We start from the raw sequence: 27,554 nt of genomic DNA, 5'->3' as shown, positions 1-27,554 counted from the left end.
ATGAGATTTTCAAAATTGAATTTTCCAACATTTGAGGGAGAAAATCCTAGTGGTTGGGTCTACAAGTGTGAACGGTTTTTCAAATACAATGGGGTGGAAGAATCTGATATGGTGGGATTGGCAACCATTCATTTGGAAGGAAAAGCGTTAGAATGGTTCCAAGGATATGAGGTGGCTGTTGCAGAACCTAGTTGGAGGCAATTTTCTACGGATTTAATGGCGCGGTTCGGTCCGGGTACATATGATAACCCGGTTGGACAGCTCAGTAAGTTAAGGCAGACTTCAACAGTAAGGCTTTACCAAGAACAATTTGAAGCATTGGTGGCCAGAACTCGAGGATTACCGGAAGATTTTTTTGTGCAATGCTTTGTGAGCGGATTGAAAGATGCGATAAAGAATCAGGTAGCCATGTTTCAGCCGAAAACGCTAATTCAAGCAGTTGGATTAGCCTTGTTACAAGAGAGTACCTTGGAGGCAATGATCAAAGAAGCCAAGGCTTCAACAAGGACAATGTCCTCCCATGTAATCCCTACAGCAGAATCGAAACGCAATTCTATGGGGCAAATTCTTCCAATCAAAAGAATATCTGCTGCAGAAATGCAAGAGAGGAGGGCTAAGAAGTTGTGCTACTACTGCGACGAGAAGTTTGAACCAGGGCACAAATGTAAACAGCGGCAGATTTACTTGTTGGAAGGAGAAGACGATGAAGAACTCAGTGATGAAGGCAACAAAATTGGGGATGATGAAGAGGATCATTTGGTGTCTCTCCATGCTATGTCTGGGGCTGTCTCTCATCAAACTATGAGGATTAAAGGAAATATAAAGAAGAAGGGAATTATCATCTTAATTGATTCGGGTAGTACTCATAATTTCTTGGATGTGTCGGTGGCCAAGCGGACAGGATGTGAAGTACAGCAAGATAAACCATTAATGGTGGCAGTGGCTAATGGCTCCAAAATTGCTAGTGCTGCAACATGCAAGCAATTGGTCTGGAGTATGCAGGGGAGAGAGTTCAGAGCAGATATGAGACTGATTCCGTTGGGGGGATGCGATATGGTATTAGGAATTCAATGGTTATCTCAATTGGGTCCAATATTGTGGGATTTCAAGAATTTATGGATGGAGTTCAAGTGGGAAGGAAGAAGAATGGTGTTAAGGGGTTCTACGGCTGGGCCCTTGAAGCTAGTTTCGGCAGTCCATATGCAAAAGGATCTCAAACAAGTTCCTCAAGTTGCTGCTGCCCATATCTTTTCACTTTTATTAGAGCCATGTATTAACTCTACTACTTCAGAAATCATTATAGATGAACCAGCAGAGTTGCAACATTTATTAAAAAAATATCACGGCGTATTTATGGAACCAAAAGGCTTGCCACCACCTAGGGCTCAAGATCATCGAATTCCCTTGTTACCTGATAGTGTTCCTCCAAATATAAGACCCTACAGGTATCCATATGTGCAGAAGGCAGAGATTGAACGAATGATTAAGGAGTTGCTCGCGGCGGGGAGTATACAGAGGAGTGTAAGTCCATTTTCTTCTCCGATTCTCTTAGTTAAAAAGAAGGATGACACTTGGCGCATGTGTGTGGATTATCGTGCCCTTAATTCTATCACTATTAAGGATAAATTTCCCATACCTGTTATTGATGAGCTGCTGGACGAGTTACATGGAGCTAAGTTTTTCTCTAAGCTGGATTTGCGGTCGGGATACCACCAGATTAGGGTACACCCAGATGACATCTTGAAAACCGCCTTTAGAACTCATGAAGGGCACTATGAATTCTTGGTCATGCCTTTCGGTCTTACGAATGCTCCATCAACATTCCAAAGCCTTATGAATGAAATTTTTCAGCCATTCCTAAGGAAATTTGTGCTGGTATTTTTTGATGATATCTTAGTATATAGTAAAAATTGGGTTGAACACATGAAGCAATTGGAGTTAGTACTGGAGACGCTTCTCAAAAATCATCTTTTTGTCAAAAAATCAAAGTGTTCTTTTGGCAAAGAACAAGTAGAATATTTAGGACATTTGATTTCTAAGCAAGGAGTTGCTACTGACCCTGCAAAGATTGAAAGCATGAAGTGTTGGCCATCTCCCAACTCGTTGAAGGCGTTGCGTGGGTTTTTGGGTCTTACTGGGTACTACAGGAGGTTTATAAAAGATTATGGGAAGATTAGTCGGCCCTTAACAGATTTGCTTAAAAAGGATAATTTTTTATGGAATCATACTGCGGAAGAAGCTTTTAATAACTTGAAGTCGGCAATGTGCACAGCACCTGTTTTAGCCATGCCCGATTTCCAAAAAACCTTTGTTCTTGAATGTGATGCATCAGGAGAAGGCATAGGAGCAGTGCTTTCGCAGGAAGGCAGACCCATATCATATTTGAGTAAGGCACTGTCACCAAAAAACTTGGGCTTGTCTGCTTATGAAAAGGAAATGTTGGCAGTAGTGTTCGCAGTGCAAAAATGGCGGCCTTACTTACTAGGGAAGCATTTCAAGGTTATTACTGATCATTTCAGCTTGAAATACATGTTGGAGCAGCGCATATCAACACCTATGCAGCAGAAATGGCTTACTAAGTTAATTGGTTATGATTTTGAAATTATTTTCCGAAGTGGAAGAGAAAATAAAGCGGCTGACGCCTTATCTCGGCTACAGGAATCCACTGAGAATGCGATGGTAATGGCGATCTCCCTTCCTATAGGTGTGTGGGTGGAACAACTCAAACAAGAATGGCAACATGATCCAGAAATTCAGAAATTGATTCAAGAAATAGTTACCAACAGTGCTCGACATTCGAAATTTACTTGGGAAAACCATTTACTCAAGTATAAGGGAAGACTTTGGGTTGGTAAACATTCAGCTTTGAAGCAGCTAATTATGTCTGAGGCTCATGGTGGAACAGAAGGTGGGCATTCGGGGGTTAGAAAAACCTTAGACAGAGTTAAACGATCTTTTTATTGGAAAAGGATGCAAAGGGAAATTTGCTCCTTTGTGGCAGCTTGTGATAATTGCCAACGAAATAAACATGAAAATGTGTTATCCCCAGGTCTGTTGCAGCCCTTACCAATTCCTGAGCATAATTGGACTGATATCTCTATGGATTTCATAGAAGGACTGCCAAAGTCTAGTGGTAAGCAAATTATTTTTGTGGTGGTGGATAGGCTGAGTAAGTATGCACACTTCATGCCCTTAAGTCATCCATACACTGCTCTTGATGTTGCACAACTTTTTCTAGATAATGTGTATAAGTTGCATGGCTTGCCAAATTCTATTGTCAGTGACCGAGATAAAGTCTTCACTAGTACTTTTTGGCAAAGTCTGTTTTCATTGTTGAATGTGAACTTGTTAATGAGCACTGCATACCACCCGCAAACCGACGGTCAGACTGAAGTGGTTAACAAGTGCTTAGAACAATATTTGCGATGCATGGTAGGTGATAGGCCGAAAGAATGGGTGAAATGGCTCCCTTTGGCTGAATGGTGGTATAATACTTCTTATCATTTATCAACTCGAATGACACCGTTCGAAGCTGTTTATGGTAGGCCACCTCCTTCGTATATTGCTTATATTCCTGGTACATCTACCGTAGCAACTGTTGATTTGAGCTTAAAGGATAGGGATGCTATGATACGTCTGTTGAAAGCCAATTTGGTGGATGCACAAGCTCGAATGAAGCTATATGCTGATAAGAAGAAATCCGAGAGGAAATTTGAGGTGGGAGACATGGTATTTCTACGGTTACAGCCTTATAAACAAAAAAAGGTTGGAGAGGCTGTCACTCCGATTACAGAGTTACCAACAATACGAGAAGACGGGCACCTACAGTTAGTACCTGATTCTGTTTTGGACAGGAGAGTAGTCCAGCGAAGCAATCGTCCGTGCGTGCAGTGGTTGGTTCAGTGGTCTAACTCCTTTCCCGAAGATGCAACTTGGGAGGATGCAGTTAAGATTCAGGAGAAGTTTCCTTTGTTCAAGCCTTGAGGCCAAGGCTTTTATAAAGGGGGAGGGAATGTAACGACCTTTTATTTTTTGACAATATTTTATTTTGGGATTATTTCCATTAGCTATTTTTTAGGTGTTTTGAATTACTGTTTTTGTTATTTAAAATTGTTTGAAGTGTTTTCTTCCGAAGATAGTGGCTTAATCAATGTGGGCTCTTTGGCTCGCTTTTAAAGAAGCGGGTTGGCTGCTGTAAAGGGAAGAAAAGTTATCAATAAAAAAATCAGATTTTTTTGTCAAATTAGTGTTTCTTCTTCCTGGCTGTTTCAATTGGCCTATAGCTAAAACAATTTTGCTTGCTTTTGTAAATACTTTTTTATTTTTGTTATATAATTCCTTTATTCATAATTTTCCTGGATTTTTAACGTTTGTATTTGTTACGATGTAAATATTTGAACCTGAATTTATAGATGTAACTGTAATCTTGACTCAGGGTTGGTGCCTAGCCTTTAATAAAGAATAAAATTTTCCTTCTTCACATTAGTGACAAATTAACTGAATAACAGTTATGAAAAAGAGCCAATCTGTGCAATAAACTCAAATGACATAAAAAGAGATAATTAAACACTATAAAACAGGATTCATCTTCCAAATTTACCTTCACAATGGTCTTGTTTATCTCCAGTATGATATAATAGTCTTGATTCTATGCCATCAAGGTTTTGATTCTTGTCATATATTCATCATAGAATGGCCTTTATCTGTGTCTTTATGTGCATCACATAATGGTATTATCTTTTCTGTATGTTCATCACTTGCTATCATATGTGCACATCAGAATGACATCTTCATATGATCTTATTACTTCCTGTCACTTAGAATTTGTGCAGTTTGGAAGAAAGCTTCATTTTTTTTTTTTCTCCTTTTAGGAGCAGTCAAAATATCTTGTGTGAAGCAGGTGGAGAGCAATGGCAGAAAAGGCAAAAAAAGCAGCAAGTAGCAAGGGATTGTTGCAAAGTGAAGAGTTATACAGGGTATCATCCCTATACGTTCTCTTTGTTACGATTATTACGTTTTCTTGTTCTTCAGTTTTAATTATAACAGTTACTGTGGCAGTATATCCTGGAGACGAGTGTTTACCCAAGAGAGCCAGAGCATCTGAAGGAGATAAGGGACGTTACTGCTGACCATCCAAGGTATCTGTCTTTATATATACTTAATACACTTCTTTAAGCAGCTACAATTTTTCATCCTTTTCTTAACCACCTCGTAGAAGGATTAAGTTCCTAAAATATACTGAATGATGACGAATACTATATAACTGCCTCTGTTATTAGATAAGTACCCTTTAAAGGAACCTTTAAGCTTGTTTATGGAATTCACTGAAAATGCCATAAATTTGAGATAAGACTTTCAAACGTTATCAATTCATATCAATGTGTATTTAGAATGCTGCTTAGTTAATTCTCAGGGCCATGATGAGTACTGCACCAGATGCAGGTCAGTTAATGGCCATGCTCTTGAAGCTAGTGAATGCCAAGAAAACTATTGAAATTGGAGTTTTCACTGGATATTCTCTTCTCCTCACTGCACTTACAATTCCAGAGGATGGTCAGGTAAATAGTCCATCATCATACGTGATGCTGTAAAATTGAATTTACAAATGCAGTGTTCTTGTAATATGTTATGGTTTTGTTAAATTGTTTTAATCTTATTTTCATATCATGCACTTGCCTATTAAGCTATTTCTGACTAGAAACATAATAGCGCAGATTATGGCAATTGATGTGAATCGTGAGACATATGAAATAGGATTACCTGTCATTAAAAAGGCTGGAGTTGATCACAAGATAAACTTCATTGAGTCCGAGGCACTATCAGTTCTTGATCAGCTACTAAAAGATGTAAGGATTTAATACTCTGAAACACGTGCCTTTTTTCCCTACGTTAATCTTCCACTCAATTGACTTTTGTTTTTGAACAAATATCCTTTCTGGAATCTGCTGCAGAGTGAAAATGAAGGCAGCTTTGACTATGCTTTTGTGGATGCTGACAAGGTCAACTACTGGAACTACCATGAGAGGTTGATGAAGTTGTTGAAAGTGGGCGGTATAGCTGTATATGACAACACACTCTGGGGGGGAACAGTTGCAATGTCTGAAGAGCAGGTTCCGGACCATTTAAGAGGTGGCAGGCAAGCAACATTGGACCTTAACAGATCACTTGCGGATGATCCTCGTATCCAACTTTCTCATGTTCCTTTAGGTGATGGGATCACAATCTGCTGGCGTATATTCTAAATTTCTAGTTGAAAATTTCACATTTTACTTGTTCTATGATATAGGCAGTGTTTGTTTGTGAGGGTCCCTTTAACTTGCTTAAATAATTCATTGGGAATGAATAATAATTACCTGTTAACAATTTGAGAATTCAAGACAAAACTAAGGTGGTTGACAATTTCTTGATTACACTTCCTATTGCTGCGGATTTTTGTCTTGGGTACTTCTTTATACTCGAGCAAAATTGAAATTCCAGAAGATGTAAAAAGGAATTAGTTCTATCGTGGTTTCTTAAGTCCTTTGTACCTCTGAAACGATATTTTGCCTTGCTTCTAAATTAACATCTAAGTAAAGTTATAAATTAAAACGGAGGACAAGTCCCTTTTAAATCTCAAAAAAGATGAATTTGCAAATATATTAACTTTCACTTGCAATGCTAGGAGAATTATTTGTGATCAACTGATAACATTGCGTGACTTTTGTGTAATGGATTAGAAAACACTTTAGATATGAATTATTAATGCATTACAATCACAAATTTTTTACCATTTGTATCATCATATTGTAATAATGAAAAATCATATTATTGAACTTTGAAGTATTACTCGAGATATTTATTTAACATATTAATGGAGGCATTACAACAGTTAAGATGGTAGAGGATACTAAAATGAAACATAGTAAAAATTATGTTATGGGAATTTCGGTAGAAATCTACTGCATTGAATGAATTTTATTTCATTCTATATATGTTTATCCTATCATTTTAGTATGGCATCTATTTGAGGGGGAGAAATTAGTCTGTTTATTTTGATCACTTAGAAAAGTTTAGTTATTAAAGATTTAACGAAAGTGGGAATACTTATTATTGAACCCTTTGTCTATAAAAAATTATTGGCAATTGTCGGTCTGGCAAACTGTTTTCGCCGTTGGTGTTCTTTTCGATCTTTATGCATTTCACGGTTTTGTTGAAAATTTCCTATACCACTATCGCACTCCAATTGGACAGTTTCCAACGCGTGGACTCAATTTTATTTCACGCTTAGAATTTGTAAGAGCCGGAAATGGAAAAGTAAGTAATAAGTTCAATTAAGACTTACGAATTTTGTTATGAAAATTAATGTTTGGTGTCACTTTTAATACATGGTTTAAATATATAACTTTCAATTTTATTATGTATCTACTCTGACCTCTAGAAGGTGTTTAATGCATTCAATTGTGCATGTGAAAACTTACCAGCTTTGATTAAGATGCTGGTTTTGTGACTGTCCGCTCTTCTTTCTCGGATTATATCTCCATCCCATAGTGGCTTTGTCCCGGGTCAGGTGTTATTACATGATATTGTATTGTTGGTCCAAGAGCTCATTCATGATAGTAATCGTCGTAGTCGGGGTGGTAATGTGATTCTTAAGCTAGATATGGCAAAGGCTTATGACAGGATGTCAAGGTCCTTTATTCTTCAGATGCTCTGGTGCTTTGGGTTCTTTGATCATTAGATATCCTTGATCAAACAATCATGGTTTCTTGCAGTTGTAGGGTAGTCTTCGGCAAGGTGATTCCCTGTCGCCTTGCCTCTTTATCATTGCTGCTGAATTTTTGTCTCGAGGTTTGGAACAATTATATTCTCAGCACCCTTCCTTGAGATATTTTACAGCTACTTTTATGTATGTTTCCCATTTGAGCTTTGCTGATGATATTATTATATTTGTGAATCGGTGCTGATCTAGCCTTCATCGTGTTATGGATTTTTTACATCATCATAAGGTTGTTTCGGGTCAACAGATCAATCAGTCGAAGAGGAGTTTTTATGTCGGGAGACAGGCTTTTGTCTTGCGAAGACTATAGTTCAATCTATCACTGATTTTCAGCCACAGCAGTCTCCGTTTTGGGTTGATCAGTGTATATGGGTGGTGTGTGGATTTAACACTTTGATGATATGGTCTGTAAGATTAGGGGAAGGATTTATGGGTGGGCCAATCGAATTTTTTCCTTTAGTGGTAAGCTTGTGCTCACTCAGCAAGTGCTTTCATCTATGTCACTTCATCTTTTTCATGTCCTTCGGCCGCCTGCTACGGTCATTTAGAACCTTGAGCAGTTATTCACCTGATTCTTATGGTGTGATACGGATTCTCAACGACACATTCGTTGGTGCAGGTGGCCAACTGTCTTCTTTCTAGTGGCGGAGGGTGGTTTGGGAGTTCATCCCTTTTCTAATTTGGCTTATGCTTTCGAGATTAAACTGTGGTGGCGGTTTCGGGACAAACATTCTTTTTGGGCTTCCTTTATGAAATCTAAGTATTGTAGAGTTGAGCACCTAGGTATAGTTCAATTTCGCTATCATGTTTCTCTTCTGTGGAGATGATTATGCTCTATTCGTTGTATTGCTAAGCCTCATATTCGTCGACTGTTTAGATCCAGTGATAGCAGTTTCTGGTATGATTATTGGCTTGGCAATATGCCTCTTTTCCATTTTAATCCTACAGCAGCTTCTATGGCCTTGACATCTTCTTTTTGGTGTGGTGTGGTTTAGGATAGAGGGATACTTTTATCAGTGCTGCCATCTTCAGTTGTTGATAAGATTTTGTTGACACCTATTTCTGGTGTTTGGCCGGATATACTCCGTTAGGCCTTATCTAGGGATGGAAATTTTTCTCTAAGGAGTAATTGGGAATTTGTACATGGGTCCCGTAGCAAGAGTGAGGTTTTTTCTTTAATTTGGTAGCGGCATATTCCTTCATCGGTCTCTTTTTTCTTATGGCGCATGTTGCATGGTTTTTTGGCTATGGATGATGCTTGTGCTTGAGGGGTTTTCACATGGTTTCCTGGTGTCATTGTAATCCGAATACTAAGACTATCATACACTTATTTTTGGATTGTTCGGTGGTTCGACAGATCTAGCGGCAGTTTTATTCGATGGTTGGTCTTCAATATATTCTTTTTCTGTCTCCCCTTTCTTTGCTTGGTCACTAACAGCGGTGCTGCCATTCTTCGAAACATATTCGAGTCATTTTCCCATGCTTCATTTTGTAGCATGTTTAGAAGGCTCAAAACATTTTCAAGTTCGATTCTGTTGCCTTTAATATGGATGCTATTATTTTTAGAGTGCTCCTGGATCTTAGGTTGGTCAGTGACGCTTTTGGTTTTAAGCCATATCAGTTAAAAGGTGTTTTGGATACTCAGATTGGAGAGGGATTACAGATTGTCATGCCTCCCCGTAGATCTCTTCGATTGATTTTTTGGATGAAACCGTCGCCGGCCGTAGTGAAGTTGAGTGTGGATGGTTGTTCTTGGGGAAACCCTAATATGGCTTCGACTGGTGGTGTTTTGCGAGATCATCAAGGAGTGGTGTTAGTTACTTTTGGTTCCTTTTTGGAGCACTAGTCTATTCTTTTTGCTAAGTTGATAGCTCTGTTAGAGGGTTTAGATCTTGCTGCTCAACTTGGTTTTTCTTCTCCTGAGGTGGAATCTGATTCGGCCACTATGATTTCTTGGGCTATTTTAAATATATCTGTGCAGTGAGATTTTTCTTATCTCCTTGGTCGAGTTCGGTATGGGTGGTAATATAGGTCAAGATTCGTTTATTCAATTTGATTCGATGTGATTTAAATGGGATTGAGTTTGAAAAAATTGATTCGTTTAATAAATGAGTGAATTCGATTCTATTCGCTAATTAAACGAATCAAATCCAAATTTGAAGATGCTGATTCGTTTATTATATTAGGATTCATTTAATAAACGGGTCATAAATGAATCGAATACATGTCGATTCTTTTAAAATTTGTTTACTATTCGTTTAATTAAATTACTTTTTTGTCCTTAAATTTATTTGAATTTTTTTTAAAATTTGAAGGTTAATATCGTAATTTGGATGAACTTATATTTAATCCTAGAATATGGTTTGGGTTATTTGTATTTTGTTGTAGGATATTAAATTTGTGGCTTTTTATATTTTATTTTGCTTAATTTTGTTTATTAATTATATTTTGTTTAATAAACGAATCTAATCCGAATCCTGAGATTTCAATTCATTTATTAAACGAATCGAATTCGAATCAGTAGAATTTTGACCAAATTCGTTTATGATTCGATTCAAATTCGATTCGTTTATTCGTTTTGCCACCCCTAGAGTTCGGGCATTGGCTTCTAAGCCATCTATTGTTATTAGGCATGTTTTTCGAGAAGTTACATCTGCTGCTAACTTTATGTTCAACGGCTTGTACTTATCAGACTTGTCAGCGATTTTTCAATCTTGGAGAACTTCCAATTGGCTTATCCGGCATTCTTCATTTGAACACTCTCGGGATTCCATATATTCGACATTAATCACCTTGACTTAGACTGTTTGTATATTGATTGCTAAAACTTTTGCTTCTATTGGGAGGTTTTGATTTACGCCCCCTCCTTATGTTCATTCTTTGGTTGATTTAATTAAAATAAAAAAAAGCACTTACCAACTTTGATTGAATATATCAGTTTGCAGTAGAATTTCTATATTTAATATTATTAACCATCTTGCTTTCAATATGGTATGACAGTTGTTTCTACAAAATTTTGATCAATTTACTTCGCTTTAGCTTTTCTTTTACAAGTCAAGTTAAAAGATCTAGCGCATGCAATGGAAAAGAACACCAAACAGGCAGCATGTGTTCCTAAGGGTCTATTGCAAAGTGAAGAGTTATACAAGGAATCTCTATGTATCATCCACTTCATTTTCTTAATTTTCTAATTCTAATTTTTGCGTAATGTTCTAATATTGTGACATATATACTGGAGACCAGTGTGTTCCCACTAGAGCCGACGCCTCTGAAGGAGATAACGGATATTACTGCTGCGCATCGAATTTTTTTTTTTTGTTTTTTTCCTCACTTTATGTATGTGCTTAGAAGGTTGCTCGGTATGTTATTGATTTCCAGAGCCATGATGGGCACAGCACCAGATGCAGGTAAGTTTATAGCCATGATCTGGAAGCTGTAGACGCTAAGAAAACGATGATAACTTGGAGTATTCACCGGATATTCTCTTCTCCTCACTGCTCTTAACATTCCAGATGATGGTAAAAGGAAGTATTAATAAATGCCATTTAATCTCGAAAGCACCTTCTTCATTTACTTTGTATGAAAATGTATTTGTTTGCCTTAAATTTTGTTTAATATATCACATTTCTTCAGATTGTAGCGATTGATGTAAGTCGTGAGTCTTCTGAAACGGGATTACCTATTATTAAAAAAGTTGAAGTTGATCTAAAGATAAACTTGATGGAGTCCAGGGCCTTACCAGCTCTTGATCAGCTACTAAAAGATGAAAAGATTCTTTTTTTTTCGAAAAGTTTAATCTACATTTTCTTTCCTGAACAAGATACAGTTACTTTTTGCTTAAGAAACCTTTTTGGCGTTTTAATTGCAGAACGAAAATGAAAGCAGTTTTGACTATGCTTTTGTGGATGCTCACAAGGATAATTACCGGAACTACCGTGAAACATTAATGACATTGTTCAAAGTGGGCGGGATAGTCATCTATGATAACACACTCTGGGGAGGAACAGTAGCCATGGCTGAAGAGCAGGTTCCGGAGATTTTGAGAAGTACCAGGCAACCAAATTGGAACCTTGACAAATTATTTGCTAGCTCAGGTCCCATTAGGTGATGGTTTGTAAGACGTATTTACTGAACCTGTTGAAATTTTGTGGGACAATCCGAAAACCAAGGTGGACACACTGGCATTACTATTTGATGCAGAAATTTCTTCTGCAATAACTGCTTATATACGTGTTGATAATAATAAGCTAGATGTCTTATAGCCTGAAAAAAACGATGATCATTGATTCATTTTAGTAAATGGCACATGCTTAATCCTCTCCAAAAACTGATGTACGTTTATTTCATGATCCGAGAAGTCACTTTCACAACAAGAACAAGCTACATCCAATGGTGGTGAATGAATTGATATTTCAAGATTAAAAGCTAAAGACAACTTGTCAGAGAAAGAAATTCCCTATACTTCCATGAGTTACATTCAATACAAGTCACTATGTAACCATAGAAAAGAATCAATTAGCAGGAAAATTCTTGTCAGATACGATAGCTATCCTCTTTGATTCGTAGTTGCGTCCACTTATATAATCTGAGGCAGTTGTAAAACAGGCCAAGTAATAACTTAATCAGGACTGTAACAGCAGTTCATCATGTAAATCTTCACATGGCCAAAGTTCAATTTTTAGCGCTCAGTCTCAACAAATTTATTTCTTCTTGAGGCAAATGTTTCAGCAACCAACAGAGGAAAAGCAATGGTTGCGTCACAGTGTACCTGATTAAAACCAATGGAAAGGAAATGTTAGAATCATATGCATCTGCAAAAGATAATAAAACCAACAAACAACCTATAAGAATAAAATGGAGAAATACCTTCACAGTTTTTGCTGAACCTCGAATTTTTCCCCACGACACAGCCTCATCAGGGCGGGCACCGGAATCACTCCCATCAAATTCCTGGGCTGTATTGATAAAGACAGCATAATCTGCTCCATTGCGCATCATATTGGCATTGCAAATATGATGCTTTGGTAACCCACCTCCTAAAATTATCAACCCAGTTTTCCTAGGACTTGCATGAACAGCTTCACCATTAATTGCCCTGATATCTGTTCAAATATCTTTTTAGATAAAAATCTGAAACTGCTAACTAGACATGGAAATAGGAAAAATCTACCTTGCACAATGTCAATGATCAGGCCTGGGCTTCGGAAGGAATGAAAATACAACATATCCCCCAGTGAGCCATCAGTTAAGCCTGGACAAAAGACTGGAATATTGTTCTGCAGAATGTCCCAGAAGAATATCAAAATATCTTGAAGGCGTTGACTGTTACCATTACTTGGCATTGAATTGAACAGCTTAGAGTAGCATCATATAAGAATAAACCGTACATAGATTGCAGACTGGCAGACATTGAATGTTTACCATTACTTCGCATTATATTGAACCACATCTCAACCTCAGAGTAGCATTTTATATGAATAAACAGTACAACAACTAAGAGTAGCATTACATAAGAGTAAACACTGCATATTATGCAGATTTGCACTCATGGTATAACATCTAGTGAACACATTTAAATTCCCTACTACTGATGCATTCAGTATAAAACCCATTTATGATTCTGTTGTTACTCAAAATCACAATCCCTATTGGATTGCGACTTTTGTACTAAATAGACATTGCCGTCCCCTTCAAACTAAAATTCCATAACAGAGTGTGAAGTACTGCCACACGTTGGCTGCAGATATTTCCACAAAACTTCTATGGGAATTTTACCTTGCAGACCCAAACTTCGGATAGTGAAATTTCTCTCAAGTTCCAGAAACTTATTAAACCAGAGATTTCAGAAGAATGTATGCATGTTTGTATGAACATGAGAGAATGAATTAAAAAGATTTATAATCTCCTACCACATAGGTTACTATGCGGAGATGAAAGATTTCAATTTTCATGGTCAAAACTTTTGAGTCACTTGCGCAGTAAACATACCCGACTCGCTGGTTTGAGATTATGAAATGTACATGATATATAACAAAAGAGAACCATTTGAGTAAAAAGAAAGAAAAAAGATTAATAAAAGGGAAAAGAAAAGAGTGGGAGTTAATATGTTATTCATTTATTTGAAAATAATGAAGGAGCATGCAGAGCAGATACTAATTGCTGAAAGATGTTAAGGAAATATAAATGAGGATAATCATAAAATGTGATTGGTTACAGACAAGAATGTTGATCAATGTGCCATGATGAAAAAGAAGGGAACAAAAATATGAAGCTAAACTTGAATGAATACTTACCTTATATGCCCAGTAAAGATATGAACTCTCATCATTTATTTCTTTTCCTAGCCGAGCAATTACCTTAGATGGTGTCCACGATATCTCCTGTGAAACCAAAAGGAGAAAGGGTACTAATGTTCTTAGAGCTCAGTACATGATTGCCAACGATGGCATATAACTTGAGCATAAGACAAAATGCTTTGGACAAAGGCCTAAGGGTGAAGAATAATTAAAGAAAAAAAAAAGGCACTCCTCTTCGTAATTATAATGCCACTAATTACAGGAGCAAATTATAAAAAACAACTAGGAGATAGTAATTGGCATATCAAAACAATGACTTCTACAACCCGTAATTGCCAACAATAAATGCTTTCATGTTTATAAACTCAAATATTTAATAAGGCAGAATAATTTAGATTTAAATTTAAAAAAATCTTCCTTTCTTTCTAACTTTGGTAAAAGAATTTAGAACTAACTAACTTACGGGTTCGCAGATCTTGATATGACAGACATGAATAAACATTTAGGAAGTGAAATGCTGACATCAAGCGAATTAATTAGAGAAATACACAGAAACATACACTCAAGAGAATATCTTACAAACATAAATATGAACAAAAAATTATAGAAAGATGAGAAAGTGCCTCTTCATTTTGTTCTTTCAGCATCTGGTCAAAAATGGGAATGATCCAATCCTCAAATTTGCAGTAGTTGTCATTAGGAACCAACAGATTCCCAATGCGGTTCAATCCTTTTGATCGTAAATAAGCTCCAGGTAGAGCAAAATCCCCTTTAAAGGTAGGTGCAAGGCATTTTACGAGATCCTCTTCAATACCACCAGCTGTTGTTACCACTACATCTACCTGCAGTCATATTAGAAGTGCCAATTCTAACAATCTAGTTAAAATGAAAAGCAACCAAATCATAAAGATGCAAAATCCATTCATTAATCACAACCCAAAAAATAAAAAACTGAGCAGGGTGAGGATTCACAAACATGAACAATCAGAAAAAACCAAGTCATTAATATTCAAAGATATCTCTTAACAGCTGAACTAACATATGAGAGAGAGGGAGATTTTTCCCCTATCGCCAATCAGCCCAACCAGTTAGCATGAAGAACCTATTTCTTATAAGCAGCTGGAACATTCATAAGCTTTTAAAGAGTGCAGACTAGAACCAGTGAGAAGCCCATATTGGCATATATTACATCGAGGAGAAGAAATCCAGGAGCCAAATGTAAGTTGGTCAACTCTTATCATAATTTCTCCGATATTATGTTCTCAAATTCAATGTGGAAGTAAAAATTCAAACGGAAAACTCTTCATGTTACAAGAATGTGAAAGACAGTATCTTCACTAAAGCATCTTATTATCACACACAAACTCGCTCAAAATACTAGAGTCATGATTAGAATGCAGCTAATATTATAATAATCAGGTCTGAAAAATCGAAATATCTTCCTCTATGTAAAATTATCAAACATAAAAATTAAAATAAGACGCTGACCATATGATGCTGTACAAGATAGCGAACGGTATCTCTAACACCAGAGGAAATAAGATTAGAAGTAAAACCCAGAAACACTTTGCATCGAACAGACTTCCTGTACTCCGGATCCCTCTCTCTCTCATCACAATCTTCCGGTATCACCTCGTCAGCAAGCCTCCAATCTAGCTTCAATCCAATTTTTTTAAAAAATATATATATAACTTTTTAGCATGATAGTTAAAAGAAGAAGAAGAAGAATTTAACGAATGATTGGAACTGTTGGGAGGAGAAACAAACCATTTGATTGACGACTTCAATGGCGTCACCGAAATTAGAAGCTTGAAAGCCAGTGGAGACCATTGATTTAAGAAGCTGAGAGTAATTAACGCCTTGATTAAAATCATAACCCTCGATTTTAGTGCCTTTGCCTTCGAGGGATTCCGATTCCTTGAAGACTGTAGAGTGAACTGACGCCATAACATTACTATTATCCTCCATCGCTTCCCTTTTTTTTTTTTTTCTCTTTAGTAATTTGCGAGTATAGAGATAGAAGAAAGCAAACAATTTTATTTCTTCAAGGGAACAAGATGGTTGTGATACAATAATTTTAAAAAAAATTGAAAATGAGCGTTGAAATAAAGCTGGCTGCTCTTTAAGGGTTTGGAGACGGTTTAGGGTGCTGCTCGCCTCTCACTTTTCCTGTATGGAATTTGTAAATAGTAGAGTCAAAAACGCGGAAGAGGATAAAAAGCTCTTCTTTTACGGGTTATTATATACGACTCACCTACGTTGCCATGGTTGTAGCTTACCACGCCTTTTGTCTTTTTCCGACAACATCGTAGGATGCTTTCAAATTTAATCTAACGGTTGAAATTAATTATTGGTTAATTTAATCAACCACTGGCAACCTTTACAACCGGTTATATTCTCTCGTTACATTTCTCAGCTGCCAAACAATCCCCAAGAAAATGACGAAATGAGTAACTAACACGCACACCGTAGAGAAAGATGACGGGAGAAGAGATGACGGCAGGCCCCGCTGGCACAAAGGTTCTTCGATTGCTCTATTTCTTCGTCTTCGGATTTGTCTGCAGAACTGCAGTCGACAAGTGGCGAGAACTCATCAGAAGTCTATTGTAGAAGAAATAGCAAGAGAGCGATCCATGGACTGATGATAACTCGGCAACTGCAGTAGAGAAAGCCGTCAAATGACCTTTTTATTTGACTTTTGATGGATTTTCAAAAGTTTTGGTAATAAAATGTCTCTTAATTTTTCATTTCAATGGCCTATTATTTGAGTTATTATCATGCATAATTGTTGGCAGAGTTAGGGTTTTAGCATTGGATTTTGGAATTTGTATTTTGGCTTTGATATGTTATTGTTGTGATGTCGATCAAGAAATTTATGACAACACTCTCCTCGAGTTTGATACTATAGCTATTGAATTTTTATGGCAGATACAGATTTTTCTTTGAAAAAAATACTTTACAACCGGTTATGCATTCATTTAGGAGCTGTAAGCTGAGCGTGAGTTCCATAATTTTCCAACCAGTCATTAGGCTTTCATGGAAAAATCTTGACATTGACCTTTAGGCAGCACTTAAGACTGAAATTGGTTGTAAAGGATCGAATTTGGGGGATTAAAATTTCCGATCATTAGTACATGAAAATGGCCTCACTTGTAGGCAATCGTTAGATGTAATGTATCCAGTTTATGAAATCGAAAGTAGAGTGAGTTCTTTGGTTAAAAGTACCTACATGCATTAAGGTTCGAAGATGTAGGATAAGACAATTATTTGCTGTCCGCTTGCTGCACATGGTCTGAAATTGATCATTCAAGATGCCTTGGAACCATTCCGTGATGTGACTGAGAAGATTTGAGGAAGTATTAAATATGTTGAAAGTTCACAATTAACACAAGGAAAGTTCAATGAGATCACCCAACAAGTTGAAATCAACAGTCAAAAGAGCCTAAAGTGTGATGTTTTTCTCTTAGATTATTTTTTTTTATTTTTCGTTTCAAAGCTGATAGTGTAAATATTTTGTTTGCAAAAATTTCTAAAAAGTACTTGAGTCAAGATGGTTAGGTATTTTATAACTTCCTTTTTACTCTTAACTGGATTCATAGAGAGTTATAACATTAACATAAATTTTTCTTTCAAAAGTGATCAACTAGACACTGATGAGATCTCACTTTTGAATCGTTCAGCTCTTTGTAATTTCATTACTATTATATGCCACAAGGAATTGTTGAATTATATATATCTCAACATTTCTTCATTGATCGAATTATCTTTCATAATATTCTAGCTTCAAATGGGTACACTGCAGAGCCAATTGGATGCAGAATTCGTTCTGGCTCATATGTGGTCTGTAAGATTCAAAGAGTAAATAATGGTTCTGGCAACTCTTTTGAGACGATCTAAGGTATAATGCCCCATTATTGCTTTTACTTTATCTGTTTTACCTTACAGCATTTTGGAATTTATGAGAAGCTCAAAATTATTGAGTCAGAATTGAGGATCTGAACTTCTGTAAAGATATTTATATTTTTAAATCATAAAGTATTGCATCTGATGCTTTAGGTGGAACTTAGTTCACTGTAGAAAGGAAAATTATGTTGGGCAAAACTAGATGCTTTTCAAGAGAAAATTTCATTGATATTTTTCTGAGGATTTTTGCTTGGCCATCTCATTTCAAGCTGCTTGAATGTTTTCTTTTTATCATCTTGGTTGTATAACTATAACTCGTTGAATTTGCTAGCACTTTTGCTGGTTGTTTATTTTATATGAGACTATGGTGGTAAAGTTTGAAAGCTCTAAAAGTAATGGAACCTAGGAAGAGTATGATATAGAATACTGGATAGAATCAAAATAATAATTTTTCAGGCATCCAAAGATGATGTATTCAAAATAGCTAGTTTTGACTTTTGAGGTAGTATAAATAACTTTTATCTCATATGGTTGCATCATGATAGGTAGGCACTAGTTTAATCACTCCAATTCTCCTGAAGTTGGTACCTGATTTATTATGACAATAGTATCCTTGCATATTAAGATTTTCCTTCCGGCTCTTTGCAGGTACTTTTTGATCTTTTCCGGCATGATATGCGATTATGGGAAGCATATGCCATCACCTTACGGGCATTCTCTTAATGTTTTAGATAGTGCTCAAGATGAAATTCAAATTGGCTATTATTGGGTGCACAATTTACCATGCTCTTATTTTGCTTTTTCAGTCTTACCCGACATTTGCTGAATATCATGATATGCTTCAAGCCTTGGATGAAAAACTTTCATTTTTTTGTGGATTCTGCAATGAGATGAGGGTGGTTTTTCTGACGATATTTGGCAGCAAATCGAGACCAACAAAAGTAATTTTCTTAATGGCATGTCTACTTCTCAGATGAATGACTGTCTCTTCGGACTCCCAATTGATGAATTAACACTTGCCTATCTGTTTTGAGTGAAGATGATCACATTAACACTGAGTCATCGGAATGACGAGGACCTCCCTTTTGTTACAATAATATTGCGTCCATCAGACACACAGTTAATTAGTGCAGATAAACGAAGTCTATGCATCGTATACTGTTTTAAGAGTTCTCTCTCTTTTTTTTTTTCTTTCCATTGTCCGTTCTTTTGAAATTCTGTAATGGTTATATTGTCTGATTATTACAGATTTATTATGGAAGTATCCTAAGTTTATGGAATATTTATAAATAAGAACTTAAAAGTTGTAGTTGAAAGAAGTCAGGTGAAGAGGGAGAGAACAGAAGCTAGAGTAGTAAGCATTTGTTATATTTCATTCGATTATATCTAAATTACAAGGTTGGTGGCCTTCTTTATGGTGAAGTTCCCACAGGCCATTTGCCCGCAAAACATTCGAAATATGCAAACATTTGGACATATAAACAATTAAACATGCTGAATTAATATTTTGGATCTTTGTAAGTAATGCAAAAAAAAGTGAGGTTGGGGGCAGACAATATTTACGTCATGTATTAATAGAAATGAAAACAATTATTCCCAAAAAAAGTCACTTAGTTCAACGCACGGGCTTAAGTTGAACAAGCCATTTTTTGTTGTTACTTCATGATTGTAGTAAGCTGATGGTAGTAGATCATGCTCCCTGTAAAAGACAAACAGAAGCATAAGTTTCTCTCAATTAAGGCGCCTGAAATGTATTTCCATGTCTACTAACCTGATTATTCCTCCATGAACTAAACCTTTCTGAGGATCTTGAATAGATTTATAGAGATCTCAGATAATTTCCTCATTGTGTGACTGGGCAGAGACAACTCCTCTGTACTTGATTACTTCTGGCCAATACATCGAGGCCACCACCTGTCTTAATCAATTCAATCTTTTAACAGAGTGAATTACTAGAATAAAATTTATTAAAGTTGATCCAAAATCTAAATTAAAAAACCATATAAGCGAATGATTCAAAATCCAAAATCCAAAAACTCATATGCTTAAGGAGTGGACTTGTGACCCTCTACAGAATCCATGGAGGAGTAACTAAAGTAAAAACATTAGAGGTACTTTTGTCCATACTACTAGTATTCCTATGCTAAACATAATCTTGGGGGTAGATGTAGACTAATTAGCTATTCATTGAACATCTCATTTCTCTGCAGTTAAATGCAAAAATGCACTTTGCAACTGCAGCCTAGACCATAGAAGTATAGAATTCCAATTATCAACACGTAAAGCTACTGCAATGACTTGCAATCATAAGAAGATATATACATATGCTGAAATTCAAATATTTGAAGAGCTTAAACATCCTGGTGAAAAATAGACTAGTTCATGGCTACTCTGGGGAAGTTAATTCCTAATAGCAGCAGAAAATTTAAACATACCAACTCCAGTAAACTCAATTAACCAAAACCAAACTCAAAACAAGAAAAAGCACGATTTTAACTAACCTAATCATTATCATTGATATTTTAACACACTGATCTTCACATGGAGTTAACAAACATAAGAGTTACTGCCTAATACATATGTCTGGGGTTACTCAAACTTGATACTTATACAACCTCCCCATCAAAATCCCCTTCAAGATGTAAATGAATTATTAAATCCTAAACTCAGGGCAGAAAAAAGATCCTAGTTTTCTTTTAACATAGAATACTTTTTGAGATAAATATAGGAAAGAAAGAAATGAAACTTGCTAATACTGATTCAAGCCTAAACCGCATCTTCACCTCGGTTTAGCCCAGCACTTTCAACTTCATTAAACTATTCACTTGAGCCTTTGCAGTTGTTCCCGTTTCATTTGAAAAGACTGCCACCATTTTGTGCATTTCTTTTTCCAACTTTTGATATAAATTGCTCATGAAGTCATCTTCCTCTGAATACTGTATGACAATGAACTACCACCAACCAAAGAGTTAAAAAACAAATGAATAAGCAAAAGAATTTAAGAAATATTAACCACTGAACAGTTGCCTTAGATTATAGTCTGGACCAGGCAGATAAATCTTCGTCTTAGCCAAGACCAACCTCTTATATCATATTTAAGCATGACTTATTAGGATTTAGACAATAGCTTGTTTACAACTCAGCCAACCTCTTATAGCATATTTAAGCATGACTCATTAAGATTTAGACAATAGCTTATTTAGAAATCAATTAACTCTCCGGCATGCAATCCTCTACCCACATTTCCCTCAAGGAGGTTGTCCACGGTTAAGGAAATTCCTTTGCCACATTTAGGCTAATGCTCCATAATTTGGCTACTAAAAGCATAATGGATCTGATCATTAATCTAATTCAGATTTGAAAGAACTTTAGACAATATGCTCTCATTCTCTGAAGACAATACCATACAAGTAACACCTTACTAATTAGCCATATAACCAAATGATCCTTAGAAAAATTAAGCAACTTCAACCTGCACAGTTCGTTGGACAAATTTATTGAAAACTATATGCATGCTCCTTCTTCAATTTCTTCTCCAATAAATAAATATCATCTTGCTTCTTCCATCCTGCACTTGTTACAAAGAAATTAAACAATGCTTCCTGGAATGCATTCTCCCATTCTCTAATTCTTCTATCAAAAACAGAACCGACAATCTTAACCTAATTACCACCATTAAATCTTTCAAACAAAATTTACAATTTCTTATCAGTAGTTACCTGTTGCGTCCGATCGAACGGCTCATCAACAGATCAAACAGACTTTTTCCAACCCTTTTCCATAAATTACATTTGCCTAATTCCTAAAGTTTCGGCTCTGCCCAATGTCGGCCGTAGTTGGCTGCCGCAGAGATGTATTCGACTTCAATTTCTCTACAGCGATTTCAAATTTACTTCAGCCTCATACGACCGCACTCCCATTGGCAATTAATTTCATTATCCGATTTTACTATACGTGGAACAGATTTGAGCAATTTATGGGATTTTGCTATGATTTCGACGATATCCTCTCAACACTGATTCAATCACCTAATTTTAGTTATTTTGGATTTTTTTTATTATATTTACCTACAGTCTCAGCATACAACCGACTACTTTACTTATGCGTGGGACTCATCTGAGCCGTTAGATGGAAGCCCTCCAAATCCTACGATAGTTATACATGAGGACAAAAAATATTGTACGTTGTAACTGTTGCAATGCAGGTGGATCCTATTATATAATATCGTAATTAAATTTACAGTATTAATGTCATAATGGATGCAAATCGATCGATTTGAATAACAAATTTTATATAATTAATTCTAAATAAATAGGTAATCTATTACTTAAGTAGTAAGTAATTATTATTTTTTGTTTAAGTTTTAAATTACATTTACTAATTTTATTTGTGATTTACAAGTTAATGTTGATTTATAAATTTTATACAACAGTTACAAGTTTTTTTTATAATTTACAACTCAAACATTAACTTACCAATTTTTTCATTATTTTACTAATTTTATATGTGATTTATAAATTTTTTGTTTCATTTCATACTGAAATATTAATATACAAGTTTTGTGTCATTTTTTTAAGTTTTTGTTTTGTTTACAAATTTTTCTTGTAATTTACAACTCCAACATTAATTTACCTATTTTTTCATCAATTTACTAGTTTTATGTGTGGTTTACAAATTTTTTGTTTCATTTCATATTTAATGTCAATTTACAAGTTTTATGTCATTTTTCTTAAATTTTTGTTTTTTTATATTTTTTTCTTCTAATTTACAATTCCATCATTAATTTACCCTTTTTTCCATCAATTTATTAGTTTTATATGTGATTTACACATTTTTTATTTCATTTCACACTTAATGTCAATTTACAAGTTTTATGTCATTTTTTTAAGTTTTTACTTTGTTTACAAGTTCTTATTACAATTTACAACTCTAATATAAATTTACCATCTTTTCCATCAATTTACTAGTTTTATGTGTAGTTTACAAATTTTTTTGTTTCATTTTACACTTAATGTCAATTTATAAGTTTTATTTTATTTTTCTAAGTTTTTGTTTTGTTTACACTTTTTTCTTCTAATTTACAACTTCATCATTAATTTATCTCGTTTTCCATCAATTTACTAGTTTTATGTGTGATTTACAAAGTTTTTGTTTCATTTCACACTTAATGTCAATTTACAAGTTTTATGTCATTTTTCTTATTTTGTTTAAACTTTTTTCTTCTAATTTACAACTCCATCATTAATTTACCTCTTTTTCCATCAATTTACTTGTTTTATATGTCATTTATACATTTTTTGTTTCATTTCACACTTAATGTCAATATACAAGTTCTATGTCATTTTTCTAAGTTTTTATTTTGTTTACAAGTTCTTCTTACAATTTACAACTCCAACATTAATTTACTATTTTTCCATCAATTTACTAGTTTATGTGTGGTTTACAAATTTTTTGTTTCATTTCACATTTCATGTCAATTTACAAGTTTTATGTCATTTTTCTAAGTTTTTGTTTTGTTTACAATTTTTTTCTTCTAATTTACAACTCCATCATTAATTTACCTATTTTCCCATCAATTTACTAGTTTTATATGTGATTTACACATTTTTTGTTTCATTTCACTACAAGTTCTATGTTATTTTTTTAAGTTTTTGTTTTGTTTACAAGTTCTTTTTACAATTTACAACTCCAACATTAATTTACCATTTTTTCCATCAATTTACTAGTTTTATGTATGGTTTACAAATTTTTTTAGTTCATTTCACACTTAATGTCAATTTACAAGTTTTATGTCATTTTTCTAAGTTTTGTTTTATTTACACTTTTTTCTTCTAATTTACAACTTCATTATTAATTTACTTCTTTTTCCATCAATTTACTAGTTTTATGTGCGGTTTACAAAGTTTTTATTTCATTTCACACTTAATGTCAATTTACAAGTTTTATGTCATTTTTCTTGTTTTGTTTACACTTTTTTCTTCTAATTTACAACTTCATTATTAATTTACTTCTTTTTCCATCAATTTACTAGTTTTATGTGCGGTTTACAAAGTTTTTATTTCATTTCAGACTTAATGTCAATTTACTAGTTCTATGTCATTTTTCTAAGGTTTTGTTTTGTTTGCAAGTTTTTCTTACAATTACAACTCCAACATTAATTTACTTTTTTTTCATCAATTTACTAGTTTTATGTGTGGTTTACAAATTTTTTGTTTCATTTCACACTTCATGTCAAATTACAAGTTTTATGTCATTTTTTTAAGTTTTTGTTTTGTTTACACTTTTTTCTTCTAATTTACAACTCCATCATTAATTTACCTCTTTTTCCATCAATTACTAGTTTTATGTGTGATTTACATATTTTTTGTTTCATTTCACTACAAGTTCTCTGTCATTTTTCTAAGTTTTTGTTTTGTTTACAAGTTCTTCTTACAATTTACAACTTCAAGATTAATTTATCATTTTTTCCATCAATTTACTAGTTTTATGTATGGTTTACAAATTTTTTATTTCATTTCATACTTAATGTTGTGCAAATGCAAAAATAAGTTACGAGATAATGAACACTAACAATCTTGCTCAAAGTCAAAATGAGATTATTTGAATTTCTTGAGAAGATATCGGATTATATAATAATCATTTAATTAAAATGTTGTTATTAGTCTCTCCACGGATCACCAAGATTGGCTTCTTAATTTTATTTGCACATATTAAAGGGCTCATCTCTATGCAAGTACTAGTAGCCTAGCTCCCAAAGATTTCTGAAATCGTTGTACATAAAAGACATATATGCGTCAAAGTAAGAAACAGATCAACTAAAAAGTGTTAATGCATTCATTAATCAGTCAATTTCTTGTCCAAAGACTAAGATTCTTTTATTATTTTATTCTATCAATTTATTATTGCATGAAACAATTGTAAGTGAGTGTTGAGTGTTAGAAAGTGTATATTTACAAAGGAAAAAATCGTTATTTTACACTTCAAGTTTCACTAACATTCATACTTTTATCTATTTAAGTCTCTTGTGATTTAATTATGTTTGTTTTATTTTTAATTAAGTATTTTATGTATTTTAGAGGCATCATGGTCATTTCATAATGAACGAGAGATCAGACAGCAAAATAGACATCACTTTTGAACTCAGGACAGTTGAAAACCTTAAGAGGAGCATAAAAAGAAAAATGTCACTGTTCACATGTACGGTACTATTCACATGTACGGTACTGTTCATATTATTGTTCATGACACTGTTCACATATACGGAACGATGACGTGGCATTGACCGATGATGTGACATTGCTGATGAAGTGTCACGGTTCTATTAGACTAAAATTCTTATGTACTGTTGATCGGTGACGTGGCAGTATGTTAGTAGACCAAAAATCGTGCGTACGATACATGCATATACACGGGATAACTTACAACCAAACCACGTCACTGCTCAAACCGTGTCACTATTCAAACCGCGTGGTCAAACCGCGTCACTATTCAAACTGTATGGTCAAACCGCGTACTGTTGACCGATAACGTGGTGCAATCCTGAGCGTTCAAATTATTTTTAATCTGATGGCCATGATTTACTCAATGTATTTATAAAAAGGGGGCTCCTCCCCCTTAATTTGGCATCCCTGAATTCATTTTTGAGTTCAATTTTCTACAATTCCTTCTTCATCTTGTATTTTCTATGTATTTTAATAAATTTCTATTTTGCCCCTAATTCAATTATGAGTAGCTAATTTTCTTTCAAGCTTGGGTTGAAGGTGAAGTGTCAACATGTGCCATGGACTTTAATTGATAAATTTACTTTCTCTTCCTCTCTAATTTTTGTGGATATTTTGAGTTTTCGTCGACAAATAGAAATAATCTTGTCTAGATAATGCACTGGTTTAACCGGCTCCCTAGTACAAGGTTATTACTATTTGGCACGATAAGCCCTTAACATCATATTGATTAGAGCGTGGTTCATGAGGAGTGGATACCCCCCTCATGATTTAATTAGCACTAACAAGGAATATTTAGCCCATGGTGCATGTTGATGCAGATCCAGATACCCAAGCGCTTCAATTATAATATTTTCCACTTTAATTTAATTCTACCATTTCAATTTAAATTTTAGGATATTCCAAATCATTTTTACCTTAAATCCAACCACCCACTTAGAAAATTAATTCTACACATAATTAAAATCCACCTCCTCGTGGGATCGACACTCGTCACCATTAATCTATTCTACAATAGATTCGTGCACTTGCGAGTTCAATAAAATTTGCACAACAATGAGTATATTTGAACTCATTAAATCACTCTTCATACCCTAAATCAATAAATAATTTTATTACAAAATGACTTAAAAACCCTATTAATTTCTTAAGTACTCGAAAAGTAAAATTACCAATCTAGATAAAGGATAAATCTTTAAAACTGTCATAACACATCTTATTTGTTCATATAAACACAAGTTATTAAACAACCATGGATGTTGAACCAAAGTGTCAAACTTAGTTTCTGATTGTCAAATTCTTCCTATTAGACATCTGGACCGTTTTTCTGTCAGTGATGTACTTAGAAAATCAAATTAGTGGGAAAAATGACCGACATAAAATATAAAGAAAGAAAAAATTTACTGTCTTATTTATCTTTTTTTTTTAAATTTTTTTAGTATCTCTCCTTACATATGACTTAATAGCATGTTTAATTTGAAGAAATAAAATAAGAGGAGATGAGAGATAAGGAGAATGAGGGGAAATAAATAAGGAAAAAAGAGATGAATTCTAAATTAAACTAAACAATGAAATTGAGAATGACTCTATTTTTCCCTCGTGATCTCTTTTTCTAAGGAACTAGAAATTTAAGAGAAGGCAGCTAAATCATAAAGATTGAGGAGCAAAAATTTTTGTTCTCCTTCTTAAATAAAAAATTTAATTTTTGATAGATTTTTAATATTAAATTTGACATTTGCTAAATCGGATCAAATATATTAAATCTTAAATCTTGTTTTTAATGGATTTAATTAGGTTTTGGGCATTTAAATTATGATTTTAAACAAGATTTGCGTGTGATTTTAAAATAAATTTGAACTTGAATTTGATGCATTTAAATAATCAAAGAGGCAAATTTATAAGTTCAACTTCTAAATAAAATATATTCTTTAAATTTTGGCAGTTACTACGATAGAACTGCTTTATCAGAGAATACTGATGATTACCAATAAATTATAATGTAAATACAAATTTGATATTTATTTGTATAATTATACGGTTATGATCCATGCTCACCGTGGAGCAGCTCGGCCCCACCGTTGGACTTTTTAGACAGACCGGAGGCAGCTGCTCGCACTATTCTCTCAGCGGATCTGCCACTACTGGCATTCTGGCCACATTTTATCTTGCTATTATGCACCGCATTTTATTTTTGCAATCTTCGAGACTGCCACTAGATCATACATATCCTGAAGCTCCGCTTTAACCTTACCTAATTTGTGGGGACCCATTTAACCTTCACGTGATTGGTATTACTACTCTATTTTTTTTTTTTTTAAGACATTGGTATTACTACTTTCTTTGTCGTTCTTGTGTACAATTATTTACTCCGCGGATCCA

The 27,554-nt window shown here is 34.6% G+C and overlaps 2 protein-coding genes and 2 long non-coding RNA genes across 12 annotated transcripts in view; 2 read left to right on the top strand and 2 right to left on the bottom strand.

Moving 5' to 3' along the window:
- LOC102616576 (probable caffeoyl-CoA O-methyltransferase At4g26220) overlaps nt 1–6,363 on the top strand; it is a 43,935-nt gene extending 37,572 nt beyond the window's left edge. For 2 of the 5 annotated variants that reach the window (XM_052444781.1, XM_052444766.1), the window contains exons 2-6: nt 4,901–4,976; nt 5,059–5,138; nt 5,414–5,558; nt 5,715–5,846; nt 5,952–6,363. In XM_052444781.1, the coding sequence (XP_052300741.1) occupies nt 4,911–4,976; nt 5,059–5,138; nt 5,414–5,558; nt 5,715–5,846; nt 5,952–6,242 (714 nt within the window). In that variant the 5' untranslated portion in view covers nt 4,901–4,910 and the 3' untranslated portion in view covers nt 6,243–6,363. Of the gene's footprint in view, nt 1–4,856; nt 4,977–5,058; nt 5,139–5,413; nt 5,559–5,714; nt 5,847–5,951 lie in introns of those variants that run through there. The other 3 variants (XM_052444750.1, XM_052444640.1, XM_006475327.4) reach the window with 3 other exon arrangements.
- A 5,710-nt stretch (nt 6,364–12,073) lies between these two features.
- LOC102616285 (deoxyhypusine synthase) lies at nt 12,074–16,230 on the bottom strand. Of its 2 annotated transcripts, none has more exons than XM_006475326.4 (7): nt 15,820–16,230; nt 15,541–15,708; nt 14,676–14,894; nt 14,050–14,136; nt 12,927–13,032; nt 12,623–12,858; nt 12,074–12,524 (listed from the first exon to the last, which is right to left on the bottom strand). In XM_006475326.4, exons 1-7 carry the CDS (start codon nt 16,018–16,020, stop codon nt 12,435–12,437), a joined length of 1,107 nt encoding a protein of 368 aa, XP_006475389.1. In that variant the 5' UTR covers nt 16,021–16,230; the 3' UTR covers nt 12,074–12,434. The 2 variants fall into 2 exon arrangements, with proteins under 2 accessions (XP_006475389.1, XP_024953715.1); XM_025097947.2 differs by having other exon boundaries at nt 15,541–15,704; nt 15,820–15,968.
- A 171-nt stretch (nt 16,231–16,401) lies between these two features.
- Nucleotides 16,402–19,264, top strand: LOC102623824 (uncharacterized). Of its 2 annotated transcripts, none has more exons than XR_008052578.1 (3): nt 16,402–16,773; nt 17,834–17,950; nt 18,762–19,264. It is a non-coding gene; the product is annotated as an uncharacterized LOC102623824 (long non-coding RNA). The 2 variants fall into 2 exon arrangements; XR_008052584.1 differs by having other exon boundaries at nt 18,604–19,264.
- Nucleotides 19,265–19,302: 38 nt separating this feature from the next.
- On the bottom strand, nt 19,303–22,029 carry LOC102615411 (uncharacterized). 3 transcript variants are annotated; one of them, XR_370358.4, is made up of 4 exons: nt 21,675–22,029; nt 20,739–21,523; nt 19,727–19,869; nt 19,303–19,654 (listed from the first exon to the last, which is right to left on the bottom strand). It is a non-coding gene; the product is annotated as an uncharacterized LOC102615411 (long non-coding RNA). The 3 variants fall into 3 exon arrangements; XR_370359.4 differs by having other exon boundaries at nt 19,727–19,873; nt 20,739–22,024; XR_003065082.2 differs by having other exon boundaries at nt 20,739–22,020.
- Between the last annotated feature and the right edge of the window lie 5,525 nt (nt 22,030–27,554).

The sequence above is a fragment of the Citrus sinensis genome, chromosome 1 (assembly GCF_022201045.2).
Source record: "Citrus sinensis cultivar Valencia sweet orange chromosome 1, DVS_A1.0, whole genome shotgun sequence".
NCBI lineage: Eukaryota > Viridiplantae > Streptophyta > Magnoliopsida > Sapindales > Rutaceae > Citrus > Citrus sinensis.
This window is presented reverse-complemented; position numbering and strand designations above follow the sequence as displayed.